This window comes from Cupressus sempervirens, chromosome 2 (assembly GCF_028749045.1).
Source record: "Cupressus sempervirens isolate cs-2001-9-10 chromosome 2, ASM2874904v1, whole genome shotgun sequence".
Classification (NCBI taxonomy): domain Eukaryota; kingdom Viridiplantae; phylum Streptophyta; class Pinopsida; order Cupressales; family Cupressaceae; genus Cupressus; species Cupressus sempervirens.
The window spans coordinates 15757765-15772159 of NC_143119.1; the positions used below are offsets into that span (position 1 = coordinate 15757765).

Genomic DNA, 14395 nt, shown 5'->3' on the forward strand with positions numbered 1-14395 from the left:
GAAAAGGTAAAGCTAGAGATGGTAGAAACTTTGGTGAATTTTGTTGATGCATTAACTAAGTCTATGAGCACAAAGAAATTCAGATGGTGTTCAAAGTCTATGGGCCTCTTGATCCCTAAAAATTAATTTCATGACACTTTAGATCCCCTCACTCTTGCAAGGTGTTTGAAAAGTGGGAGAATGTTGAGAATTGTGTGTCAACCTTGCAAGCTTTTTCCATAAAATTCTATAATTTTTTTGTGGTAATTCTCCATATGTTTATGTGTTGGAGAAAGGTGTTCGAGTTGTTAAAAATGTGCCTTGTCCTTAGTAGAATATAAGAGGTTCATTTTTAGAGTATAAACAACTCATTGTATGACTTTTATGGGGGTCTAAACTAGAGGACAAAATTATGGATGAAAATGCTATTTTAACTTGATTGTTTTTTCATATTGGAGTTACAAATGACAAGTGAGTAACATGTAGCATGGTTGGGTTTGCGATGGTTTTATCCCATGGTTTTGTAAAACCACAAATAGTTTCTAGGTTGTAAATCACTATAAAAGGATGGCTTAGGGAGGTGTTTGGATTATCAAGTTCCATTTGCAAGACTGGGTGCTAGAAGGAGCTTCTTTGAGTTTGAGTTATGGTGATGCACTCCTTTAAGAACTTGCATTACAATTCTATTGTAATCTTCTTGATTTGATAATACATTGTGCGGGTTTTGGAGGGTGGGGTTTTTCTCCTATAAGGGTCTCCCCACAGTAATTATTGTGCTTATTGTGATATTTCATTTATGCATGTTTATTTGTTCATTGAATCTATGTAATAGTTAGCATAAGTTGCATAATCATCCTCTCAATATTAGTGTAGGAAGTGATTCTATGCACCTTTGCTTCCTTACATTTTTTAAGCTTCTGAATTTGCATAGGTTGGGAGCCTATTGACACTAGCTATAGGATATAGCATTATAGATACCAATCATATTTTCTTTATATTTTTTTCAAAAACATTCTTCAAATACTTTGTTTTGGATGCCATCATTTTGATAGAGAATGATGAAACTATAAAGCTTTTATAAAAATTATTCCACACCTATGAGTTCATTCCTATTGCGAGACCATTTATCATTGCAAACCAAGGGATAACAATTCTTAGAAATGTCTTTATTTATTCACAACAAATGAAGGCCAAATTGATGTTGTCTTAAATCTTGGTATAACTACCTAGCTCAACATGAATGCAAATGATGAATCACAAACATAGAACATGAATGATTAGATAAAATCTGCCTACCAAATGCATAAAATGGAATGCAAACAAGGAACCACATATAGGTGACATAAACTATTACACCAGATGCGTTCACAAAATGCATAAGATGGAATTGTTAAACAAGCTTTCCAAACTTTTAAGAAAATGACTTCATATGTATAAATTCCATTTCCTCATGAAGTGTAGTCTACCCAATTAAAAGAAAATTGCATTAAAACTACAAATTTATTAGATGCAACAATAAAAAATGAATACAGGAAAATGGTAACTTTACTAAAAACCACTCATAATTAAGATTTTTAGAGAAAAAATGCTAGCTTCACAAGTCACAATGTGAGAAATCAAGAGGAAAATTGTTATGATTTGACCACAATAAATTATAGACTTGAACTACATGACCAACTCATATTCCTGAAAATCCTAGCCTATATAAGCATACATGGTGTAATTTTTTTAGTTTTCACTAGTACATTAAACCCTAAATTTTAACCTTAAATTTTGACCAACTCTTTTAAATGGCTTGGTTGGTTGTCATTATAAAGGAAACTTTTGTTTTTTTAAATACATGTCTATGTTGGTCACAATTGTGACCAATGCTTTCTATTTTGTGTTGGTCTCAATTGTGACCAACACAGCAACATAAAGACAAAAAAAAAGTGGCATGTCAATTGAGCATTTCACTTGAGTGGCAAGTCATCTGAGCATTTCACTTGAGTGCCACACCAATCGAGCATCATACATAGATAATCTGAGGATTTCTAGCTTTCTTCATCCTTGGAGCATTTCATTGGAGCATTTGGAAACCCATCTACTGCAACCCTAAACTCGAACTGTTGGCCACTATTCAAGCATACACAAACTTGCCTGGCTTCACATCACAACTAGTGAATAGGTGAATAGGTGAGTTGATACCTTCTTGTTTAAACAATCATTGATTGGGGATTGATTGGGGGAAGGTGTAGTTTGAGGAAGCCCTAGTTATGAGGGCCTAAATAGGAGGGTTTGTAAGTTGAGACATAAACTAAGATCAGTTGACCAAAATAATACCAAAATTCATGGTTTGGGAGAAAAATTAGTTAATTCCTTTGATGTCAAACCTTATTTCCAAAGAATACCGCACAATAGGAGAGATCATTCGCACAAAACTCATTGAGTTCACTAATGTCTCTAGATACTGTAAGGGATTTTATGGTGTATTAGGCCTTTATTTAAGAATTTGTCTTTGCATTTTGGTGAGTATTTTGAAACAAATATGGAGGCTTGGATGACTGATGATTCTACATGAACTTGTTTTGTGCTTAACTCGGATAGATAGTGACTTGAGTCTTGGTCTTTCTTATCTTAAGATTTGTGAATTTTGCCACATTTTTCTTTAATTTGGTCATATGGAGCCGTGATTATAATTTTTTACATGGAGACTGTAAAAAGATGACTCTGAATGTTTTGCTTTGGGTTGATATATGAATGGCAGTAGTACTTTATCCAAGTATTTTATTTTCTCTATGACACTAATGGGTAAGTATATTTATTAAATTAATAGGAGTTATACTGGCTTTTGTATATATTAGATATTAAATCTCAGGCTTATATTTATTTGCATAATCGATGATGAATTTTATCAAATCAACTTGGTTGATTACCTTTTAACTTGAAAGAGTCTATGTAGAAGGAAATGGGCCATTCACAAATTTTTAATTGAGGTTTGTAGAACTTTTCCAAAAGAGCTTCCTCTATGCTAGGTAGTAAGTATTATGTAATTAATATGGAATTATTTTTTTCCTTTGTAGTGCTTCTCCTCTACTAAACTCTATGTTAAATTCAAGGAGTGCATGATTCTTGGTGTATATTGTAGGCCAAATGGTGATTCCTTGTTTCAAAGTTCAATACTAGAGGAAATATATAATTCACACAAACCTTAATCCTTAAGCCTACACATGTAGTGATTTCTTTTATTCAAAAGCTTGCTCTGTGTAAATCCCAATTTATAGAAGAATTGTCTCTACACTATTTAGTAAGTATAATTTGTAGTTATATGAGATTTATACTTTATAAGTTTATTGTCTTTCTTATATTAGTGTCTGTAATGAATTCTTCTTAAGTATTTTATTGTCATCATAGATGCATTTTTCACATGAAGTCAACTACCTTATATCGTAATAAATTGAACTCCATTTTAATAGTAATTTGATAGTTTAGATGACCTCCATCAACTTCTCTGAAGTGTATACATTTGCACTATCTTCGTAAGGTTTAAAATGGAAAAGGATAGAAATAGGAGCTCAAAGACCTCCAAAGACTCTAGTGGCTATGAGGTAAGTATTGAAAGCTTCACTAAAAGATTGAAGCACATATTGAATTTGAATGCTTTTATTATCACATTTGAGAATCTATACAGTAGAGTTCACATAAAGAAACAAAATTAAAGCTTAAGAAATTAACAATCTCAAATATATCTGGAAGTTACAATCTTTACAAATAATGTAAAGAAATGAAGTAAATTGGTTGAATCTCTTCTCTTGCTGAATAGATTGACTACTTCTCTTTTTACAAAAATAATTTGACAACTATGAATTAGGGCCAAAAAAATGTATGGAATGTTGTTAGAAGTTTATAGTTGTCAGCTTGTCATAATGGTAAGAAAATACTAATTAACCTTTACTAGGACCTCACAATGCTCATAATAAGCCTTCTTAGGGTTTACTCCAAGACCCCACACTAGGATAATTCTTTACTTAATCCTCCTATTCTTTCCAAGGATATCTCTACCAATTTCCTACTTCAATATTCCACTTTAACAAGATGCAAGACTCAAAGCATCAAGATTAATTCAACTCAGAAAGGTCTTGACTAGTATTGTAGTAGGATGGAGGAATCCCATACAATTCTATTTGATTAGGTTCAAAGTGTTCTTTCATAGAAAATTCCATGGTTTCTTATCAATCTCCTCAAACCCTTATTTTAGGGCTAGTAGCCTTTTGCCCTAATTAGGCTTCCAAATTTTCCATTTTGAAAATATTTCAAAAAAAACTCAAGAATATACCAATTAAGTTATGGTTTTAAAGAGCTTGAATATTTTCAAGGTTTTAGTTCTTCAACCCCTCCATATAACTCATTCCTATAAAATAGCCTACTTACAAGGGTTTTAAGACTTTACTTGTTGACAGGCCTTACAAAGATTCAAAATGAACACAAAAAGATTCAAATCCTTCTCAGTTCTTGGAAACTATACCTTTAGATATTTCTATACCTACTCTAATGCTTGATTGGCACAAACCAATCAAACTACTCCTCTATCCAAACCCTATAACCATCATGTCACCTTGTCGGGTATGCCTGAATCCACCTAGAGATTGATTCCAAAAATAGAAGATCATTTCATATTGATCCCAAGTTATATATAGTTTCCTAATAGATTCCTAAAGTTTGTTGTGTTCCAACAATTATAAATCAAATTAGAGCAATTTCTACAATAACTACTGATGTAGAGGAAGAGTGGTTGGTATTAAATACACAATAATAGTTGCAAACTTAAGAGACTTAGATACTTGTGCCTATTAAAAACTTAAAATTCTTCAAGGAATTAACTTGTTTAAGTATATCACAATATTCCTAGATGCTGACTTGGTTTCTTAAACACCCAATTAACTGGTACAGGGATCTTTAAGACTCTAGGACAATACCATACTTCTACAAATTTGGCTCAAATGCCCAATACCCTACTTGTCAATCTTGCTACATGTTTGGAATGGGGAAAACTTTGGTTTTCCTCAAAAATTTTGACAATCTAAAGAAACTTCCTAATACCCTTTTTAAAGAGTTTTATAACATAGCAAAGGATTGTATATGGTGACCATAGACCAATAGGATTATACATAATTGTACCCCACATCTTTGCATGACAATTCATCAATTTAATAAGGGACATCACACCTACTATCCTTATCTCTCCAAACTCACACTAGAGTCATGAGATGACTACAAATGATCACATTTCATAAATGATTGACCTATCAGGCCCTGCAACACCATAGTCCCTGAATCTTGACTCAAACCCGATTTGACTAGAGTTCCCTCAAACTCTTACCTCCACACACAAATTCAATATGTTATATGTTTTCCAACATAGGATTCACTCCACATTTGGGAAAAATATTCCCTACTATATATGGCCTTCAATTCCAATATATCTTCAACCTATGATCACTTATGCACCCCACAAAATTGCATATGCACTGTTAATGGATTATAATACATGTTAACAATTTCATCTCATGAAAGTTAGGCCCCTACATTCATGGGATGATCCTCATTCTACCTAAGGTGTTACTGCAACAGCAAATTGAAATCAAGAGTAACTATTTTAAGTCAAGATTGGTATGACAACAAGCCTACAATGTTATGAAACATATCAATAAAACATAATAGTTCATGCATAATACCTTGTCAAAGTCTTTTTAATACAAACCAATCAATTAGAGATCCAAAGTAATGGAAATCAATTGCAAAGTATAGAGTTTTCTTATTGATGTCTTTCTCCTCTGTCTGTACACCCGACTGTCTCTCTTATAACAGAGACTCAAAACAAAAATATAGAAATGCCTAAAACTAACTCAAAACTAATACAACTGTCATTGGTTAATTGAATGGTTTGATTTAAAAATAGAACAAACTCAAAATAATGTCGACATATATTTTATGGAATCCCTTTAAACAAAAAGACCATTAACCAAATTTTTATCTTTTATGATCACTGACATTCCTAGACTCTAAACACTCCAATATTATTTGTGCTTTGACAATGACAGTCCATTAGAATTTAATTTAGTCCTATTAAGGACATTACAAATATTTGAATCATCATATTAGTCTAATTCTTATAACTTGCCAATTAATTCCCTGATTTCCTCTAGCTGTCTTTGTGGTCTTCATAAGCTACACCATTGGCTTAGTTGTGTGTGGGGCTCCTGCACCAACTACTCTACCTAGGCTAATGAACTAGCCAAGAAGGAAAAAAATTATTTACAACTAACAAAACATAAAATGGGAACTTAATTAATGCACTAAGAAATTACTTGGAATGATTCATCAAACAATTTGCTTTATTAGTCAATATTTCATACACTAGGAACTCCAACCCTTCAAAATGATTTCAAATGAGCTTATATAACTCTATTGTCCAAGTACCAACTTTCTTCATCAATCCCCAACCATGTCTTGGTGACTTCCTAATATTGCTATCAAAGTTGTCATTGACAATTTTTGTATTTTTTTCACTTTGATGACTTGGAAAGTCATGATCACTCCTAAAGGGTCGAGTTTGGTTTCAATAACATATATAACTATTTTGAGACCCCTCGTACTGACATTTTAAATGACCAAACTAGAACATTTATGTTGAAAAAAATACCAGATCTGAAGAATGCGAGTTATTTTGTTGCTTTTTGGGATAATATTGATAATATAACATATGTTTTGACTTTATGGTACTCATTTTTGTGTTAATGCTCTATATATAAAGGTGAAGCATCCTATAAGAAAAAAAATTTCCATCACAAAGAAGCTACCAACAAAAGATTCTAGCATGTCGATTCTTCTTCTAAGGAGGTTAGTCATTTTGTTGTGGATAATTATCTGTAGAACAGAATCATGTTTCAGTGGAATCACAAGCTTATGGAATTTTGATGTTCAATAGTGAACAAATGGTTAATTGAAATGCCTTATTTCAAATTGAAAAAAAAATTAAAAAATTGGTGCTCTCTAAATGATAAAGACATTCATTGTACTTTTCTAGCATAACATTAATAGATATTTGTTTTTTATCTTTAAATATTGCTATACTATTGTGACATTTTTCATTTTATCAAATTTTTTGGTACTTTTTGAAAGAGAGATAAGAAATTTGTGTTTAATATTATTCAATGTGCATTATAGGAAACACATAAAAAACCAAGTGCTTTGGGAAAGAATAACTCAGTTGTAGTGAAGAATGGGTTAGTTGTAGTTTTAAAAAATGGTAAAGAAGAATCAAGTGAGGACGAGTCTTTTGATGAGGTACTCGATGGTTAAGACAAGTCTTCAATACATAATAAAGAAACTAAATTTCATAACTTTTTTTTTTGATAGTTGATTTGTTTAAATATTTCCCATCAAAAATTACTTAGTACATCTCATCTTTTTTTTGCACAAGAGCTTGCAGTTCTAAAGAATCTGATAGTGAAGAATCTGAAAAAGATATTGTACCAAAGGTATATTTGGTGTTCTTTTTTACGTGAAAATGTGATTGGAAATTTTGTATATTGTCATATTTCACATGTAGAAAGGTCAAATTGTAAATAGAGGTGAAGTCGTATGGATTTAACTTTCTTCTTTGTTATTTATAATGCCCTTGATTCCTCCTTTGTAGTTGTAAAAATAATTTTTTATTTTCACCTTTCCAAATACCCTTTACTAGGTTCTTGAATATGCCAAAATATCTTGGGCTAACCCCACTCCAGCATGTCCTAACTCCTACTTGGTTCACAAACCTAACTCCTTTCCTTTTTCTCTAAGTTTTGGCTTTACTACTATGGAAAAGCAAGGGGTTTTTTTCACCTTAAGGGTCTTCAAAAGCTCCTTCTCTCCAACCATCATCACACTAGATGCATGTTGGATCTCCTTCCTATCTTTTGGCAATGGTCTCATGATGTATTCCTTTCCATTTTTGGAGATGATGTAAACATTGCTCCTTCCATAATGCTTAGAATTGACATCAAATTGCTAGGGCTTGCCTAACAATAGGTGACAAGCATCCATTTCTGCAACATCACAAATAATTTTGTCTTTGTACTCCCCTGTTTGAAATTGAACATGAACTTGTTCATTTACTATGACCCGCTGCTCCTTATTTAGCCTTGAAACCTTATAAGAGTTAGGTTGAGGCAACTTCTTCAATCCAAGCTTCTCTACCATTTCTACTGAGGCTATATTATCAGTTGAACCAGAACCTACAATAACTTTGCAGATCTTACTTCTTATCTTGCAAGGAATTCTAAATAATGTGTTTCATTTGGGAGGTTCTTGCTCTGTGACAGTCTTCAGCAAGGTTTTATTGAACATTGGAGACTCTCCTCTCTCTGGATCAACATTTTCTCTTGCCCCATGGTCACTTTGTGCTTCCTCCTCTTGAACCAAATGGACTCTCCTATTCCCTTCTTGGCTGTTGCTGCTCATTTTCTCAGGAAGTGCTTGTATGTAGCAAGTGCAATAGGTAGAGATAGAGTTATGGAAGGTCAACTAAGTATTTGTTTCTTTTCATTTTTTTATATTTCTTTATCTCTTTATCAATCTATCTCTCTATCTATACCTCTTTCTATCTATCTCACTTTAGTATTCATTTCTATATGTGTCTTCCTCTTACTACTCCATCTGTAGGTTGCAAACAAATCATCCTTCTTCCACCAACAAGCCATTCCATTCAAGAAAGACCATGTATGATGATATCAACACATAAAAAAATAGGGAGACAATTGCTAGAATATGGTTTAACTTAAAAAGAAAAGGTGATGGAAAATGTTATTGTCCTTGCAAAATTTGTAAGGGTTTAAAGACTCAAAGATATCTAATCAAAATAGCTAAGGAACATTGTAGGCAACATGGTCACAGTGAAGGGGGAAACAAATATCATTCATTGGTATGTATTTGAATAATTTATAAATTACATAAGACATGATTTGATGATGACATCACGGTCATGGTTAATATAAGGTCATCATTTTTATATAGGTCAACGTCCCTGAGTTTCATGTTATGGACCATGACAATTCAGAGAATGTGGATTTCCAAATGAGGGAACATAGAGGTGTGAATATTGAATTAGAAGGTAATGATACCATGGAAGAAGACCACGATGATGAAGATCATGATGATCAAGATGATCATGATGATCACGATGATCAAGATGATGATGATGATGATGATGTTCACATAGAGCTTGATGTAAATATACTTGAGAAGGCACACGAGTCCCTATATGAAGGCTACAAAACAAATTTTCTTGCCACTATATTGTTTTTGGTGAACTTGAAGGTTATGAATGGTTTATCTAACGTAGCAATGACATGTATGTTAAGGTATGCCATCTTCTTTCATTAGTTTACTTATAGTTCCCTTACAATTAATGTCAGGTTTGTATAGCAATTACTATTCTTTAAATTAACAAATTATATTTTTGGTCATAGGTTGATAAGTGAGTGTTTGTTACCACCATCAAACATTCTACCTCGCTCATACTAAGAATTATCTGCCATCATGGAAGATATTGGAATGGAGTATCAAAGAATATATGCATGTCTGAACGATCATATTATATATCATAAACAACATGAATTTGCAACAAAATTCCCTATTTTTCATATTAGTAGATATCAATTAGATCAATTAATAAAAAAGGTGCCTTGCAAGGTTCTTTGGCATATTCCCATTATTCCATTTCTACAACGATTATTCAGGTGCAATAGCTAGGCACAATTTATGGATTACCATGCACACAATAAAAGTCAAGATGACATTATGCAAATGCCTATAGATGGTTTGGAATTTAAGGAAATAGAGGGAAAATGGCCACACTTTAAAGAAGAACCTCGTAATCTCAAGCTTTCATTGGCAGTAGACGGTGTCAATACTTTTGGAGAGATGAGATCCACTTACTCGGTCTGGCTTGTTTTTTTTATCAACAATAGCATACCTCCTTGGTTGTCCATAAAGAGAGAGAACATAATGTTGACACTGATTGTTCCAGGTATTTTTTGATTTAATGGTCATCTAAATTCATTTGTTATTGCTAATCCATCAAAATGGTCATAATAATAATGTAATATTTTTGTTCGTTCAACTAGGTAAGTACCAAGTTAAAGATATCAATGTATATATTGAATGCCTTATCAACAAGTTGATGGTGTTATTGAATGGGGTTACTATGTATGACATCTATAGATGAATAGGACAAAGACATTTTCAATTTCATGCAATGCTTGTATGGACAATACACGATGCCCTTGGGCTAATATATTTTTGTGGTATGTTCTCTTCTTGACACCTTTTTTTTGGTATGTCAAAGTTAACACATTTAATCCAATTATAAATGATCTTGTAGGTCTTTAGAGAAAGAGAAAATTTGCATGTCCATTTTGTGGTCCAAAGATGAAATCTTGTCATTCAAAAAGTTTAAGAAAGCAGGTGTTCGATGAGAATAGACACTTTTTGCATAGAAATCATAAGTACCGAATTTTTGAAAAATATCTTTTCAATGGGAAAGAAGAGACTACATCAAAGCCATAGAGAATGACATCTCACCTATGGAAATTGGCATACAATAAAATAAATCATCGAGGTAATGTCATTCCATTTGATGGTTTTTGTTTCAAATTTATATTTTGATATTGTGTTTTGTTTATTGATGATTTAATTGATGCTTGTGAAGGTCATCAAGGCATCAATGACCAACTTTCAAAAGGACTAAATTTTTATCCTATGCAATTTACTAGGTTGATGCTATGAGAAACTCCCAATTGTGCATTTGTTTGATCCTATGCATATTGGAAAGAATGTAACAGAGACATTATGGAAAATCTTGGATGGAAGGCTTGACAAAGACCAAATTGTCAAAACTTGTAGTGATATTGAAGAATCCAACCATGCAATGAAAAATGGCATTCAATCAAATAACAATGGAGACCAAATTGATATAAGTTCCCTTAGTTGGTTATTGTTAGAGCAAGTAGAGAAATTCTATAAAAGAAGTCATAAAAAAAATACGATTTCCCACAAGATTTGCTGCAAGCATAAACAATCTTATATCAAAGAAAAGTGAATTTGGGCCAGGGTTGAAAACACACGATTGACATACATTTATTAAGGTAATCCATGTTATTTTGTATTTACTATATATATGTATACTGCATGTAGTTTTAATTGCATTCTTTTATAAAATATTGACAAGATCATTTTACAAATATTGTAGTATGTTCTACCTCTATCTCTCCCGCACCACTTCGTCAACAATGTCAAATAGGTTATATATGATCTTGGAAAATACATGAGGTGGTTTTCATCTAAAGAAATCAATAAAGAAGATATAAAATATTGGAAGAGAAAAATTCCTCTTCTTATGTGTGAAATGCAAAATGTCTACCTCCAATTTTTTTCAATGCACAAGAACACTACCTCATACATCATGTTGAGGAGATTGAATTGTGTGGACCTGTACCAACTAGGTCAATGTCAATGATTAAGAGGCACTTGAAATTTTTGAAAGGCTTTGTTTTATAGAGAGCACATCTTGAGGGTTTTATGGTGGAGGGATATATGGTATATCAGACCATGGTGTACATTAGTGAATATCTTCCTAAGTTTGCAGCAAAGATTCATGTAGATTGTATTTGGGATCTCAACTCAATTAACAAATTCAAATGGGAGTACTTGATGGGAAAATATAGATCAAGGAAAGTGAGAGGTAAATCTAAGATGTTATTGTAGTTAATTAATTCTTATAAATTTTCAATATAAGTTATTTATAATTGGTGTATTTTTTTTTATATAGGTGGTCGAGAGTGGGATGCAATACATTTGTATATTGTGAACAATTTTGATTAGATGATGGTATGGATTGAACGATGTCAAAAAAATGGTTGCTCATCAACATGGGAAGGTGTTGCTTCATTGGTTATAGAAGCTCATCATAATGGAGATTCCAATGTTACACCGATGATAGTTGATCTAGTAAAGGGTTTAAGAGGTGGAGAGGTGCATAGAAATTTATTAATGATCATAACTCAACATATTTTTTGTATCAACTCACAATGCAAATAATTTACACATGCTTCAAAATTTGTAGGTCAAGCACCACAAAGCTATGTACTATCATGGCCACAAATTTCACATAACAAAGTTGAATAACACAAAGAAAACTTGTGATTCTAGGATAACTGCATTTTTTGAGGTCACCAATATATCATCTAGAAGCAACATACACCCTTAACAATCTCAAAATCAATACTATGGAATCTTAGATGATATAATTGAGTGTGACTTTAACTCCTTCAAAGTAGTTCTATTCATCGTCAAATGGTATAGGTTATGACAAAATCAAAATGATCCAAATAGAATGATTATTCAACATGATAATAGATTTACAATGATTAATACAAGGTTGTTTGAGCCAGTTGAAGATGAGCCGTATGTTTTTCCAAGCCAATGTGAGCAAGTGTTTTACTCAGAGGTTCCACATAAACAAGGTTAGTCATTTGTTGTTAGACATGATCCAAGAGGAAGGCCGATAAAGTATAATGTTATGGAAGAAGAAGATATTGAAGATGATGAAGAAGTAGATGATGAAGATGAAAATGATGATGATGATGATGATGATGATGATGATGATGATGGTGGTGATGATGATGATGGTGATGATGATGATGGAGATGATGATGGTGATGATGGAAATGATGATGGCAATGATGATGATGATGATGGCGATGATGATGATGATGATGAGGATGAGGATGAGGATGATGAAGAAGAAGATAATCACTGACTATAGACATTGTCACTCCTTCTTTTGACAATCTTGCATTCCATATATAAGGTATATTTGTTCATGTTTACGATATTGCATATTATTCATATTGTCTTCTAAGTTATTTGTAGCATACACATATCATGTAATTTTTAACTAACTTAACATAAATGATTAACATATGCAAGAAATTTGATTACATATTTATTGTGTTCATTTCTAATGATTACAACATATGTTATTTATAATTACCAATGTTTATATTGTGTTTGATTATCACCCTTTTTGCGAACAATCAATTGACTACAAACATCGTCACCCCTTCTATTGACGATCTTGCATTCCATATATAAGGTAAATTTGTTCATGTTTATGATGTTGCATATTGTTCATGTTGTCTTCTAAGTTATTTGTAGCATACATGTATCATGTAATATTTAGCTAACTTAAGATAAATGATTAACATATGTAGGAAATTTGATTACATATTTATTCTATTCATTTCTAATGATTACAACATATGTTATTTATAATTACCAATGTTTATATTGTGTCTGATTATCACCTTTTTTGCAAATCGTCAATTGACTATAGACATCATCACGCCTTCTATTAATGATCTTGCATTCCATATATAAGGTAAAATTGTTCATGTTTACAATGTTGCATATTGTTCATGTTGTCTTCTAAGTTATTTGTAGAATACATGTATCATGTAGTTTTTAGCTAACTTAAGATAAATGATTAACATATGCAGGAAATTTGATTACATATTTATTGTGTTCATTTCTAATGATTACAACATATGTTATTTATAATTACCAATATTTATATCATGTCTAATTATCACCCTTTTTGCAAACAGTCAATTGACTACAGACATCATTACCCCTTTTGTTGACGATATTGCATTCCATATATAAGGTAAATTTGTTCATGTTTACACGTATCATGTAATTTTTAGCTAACTTAAGATAAATGATTAACATATGCAAGAAATTTGACCCCTTTGGCATGGATCGTGCATAGTGACATGGATCATCAGGTATAAGTCAATAAATAGACATAATTTTCTTATATTCTTCTGGTTTATCATTGAGAACGTATGTTATATATAGACATATTATATAATCATATAATATATATATAGAAAAAGAAGGTCTGCATATAAATATAATTGTATAATCACTTTCAACTTACTACATTTTATATCTCTCATGTATAGACAAAGAAGAACTACACGTATGAGTCAAGACTTGATTATTCTATATATATTATTTAAATATTATCAAATTTTCATTTGATGGATTGCAGGACCCACCAAATAGGTACTTGTCATATCTATCTACATCGAATGAGAGAAATGAGGAAATGGTAGATGAAAGCTCTACATGTAGCATGACTAAAATAGGAAGATCAACTAGAGGTCAAAAGATTAGAAAAAAAATTGATAAACATGTGTAATTTTTCCTTGCTAATGGGGGTTCATGTTCTTATGATGATGAGACCAAAGGTGACATCAAGGTGCCCTTTCGGTACACACACATTGAGAAAGAATGGGTACCCAATAAGCTACCTCCAATTAACATAGAT

At 32.0% G+C, this 14395-nt stretch overlaps 1 protein-coding gene across 1 annotated transcript in view; it reads right to left on the minus strand.

The window, feature by feature from the left end:
• Window positions 1-8463, minus strand: part of LOC149570858 (RAN GTPase-activating protein 2-like) — a 29509-nt gene extending 21046 nt beyond the window's left edge. Inside the window, exon 1 of the mRNA XM_089815647.1 lies at window positions 8323-8463. Coding sequence (XP_089671773.1) covers window positions 8323-8463 — 141 coding nt within the window. The remainder of the gene's footprint in view (window positions 1-8322) is intronic.
• Between the last annotated feature and the right edge of the window lie 5932 nt (window positions 8464-14395).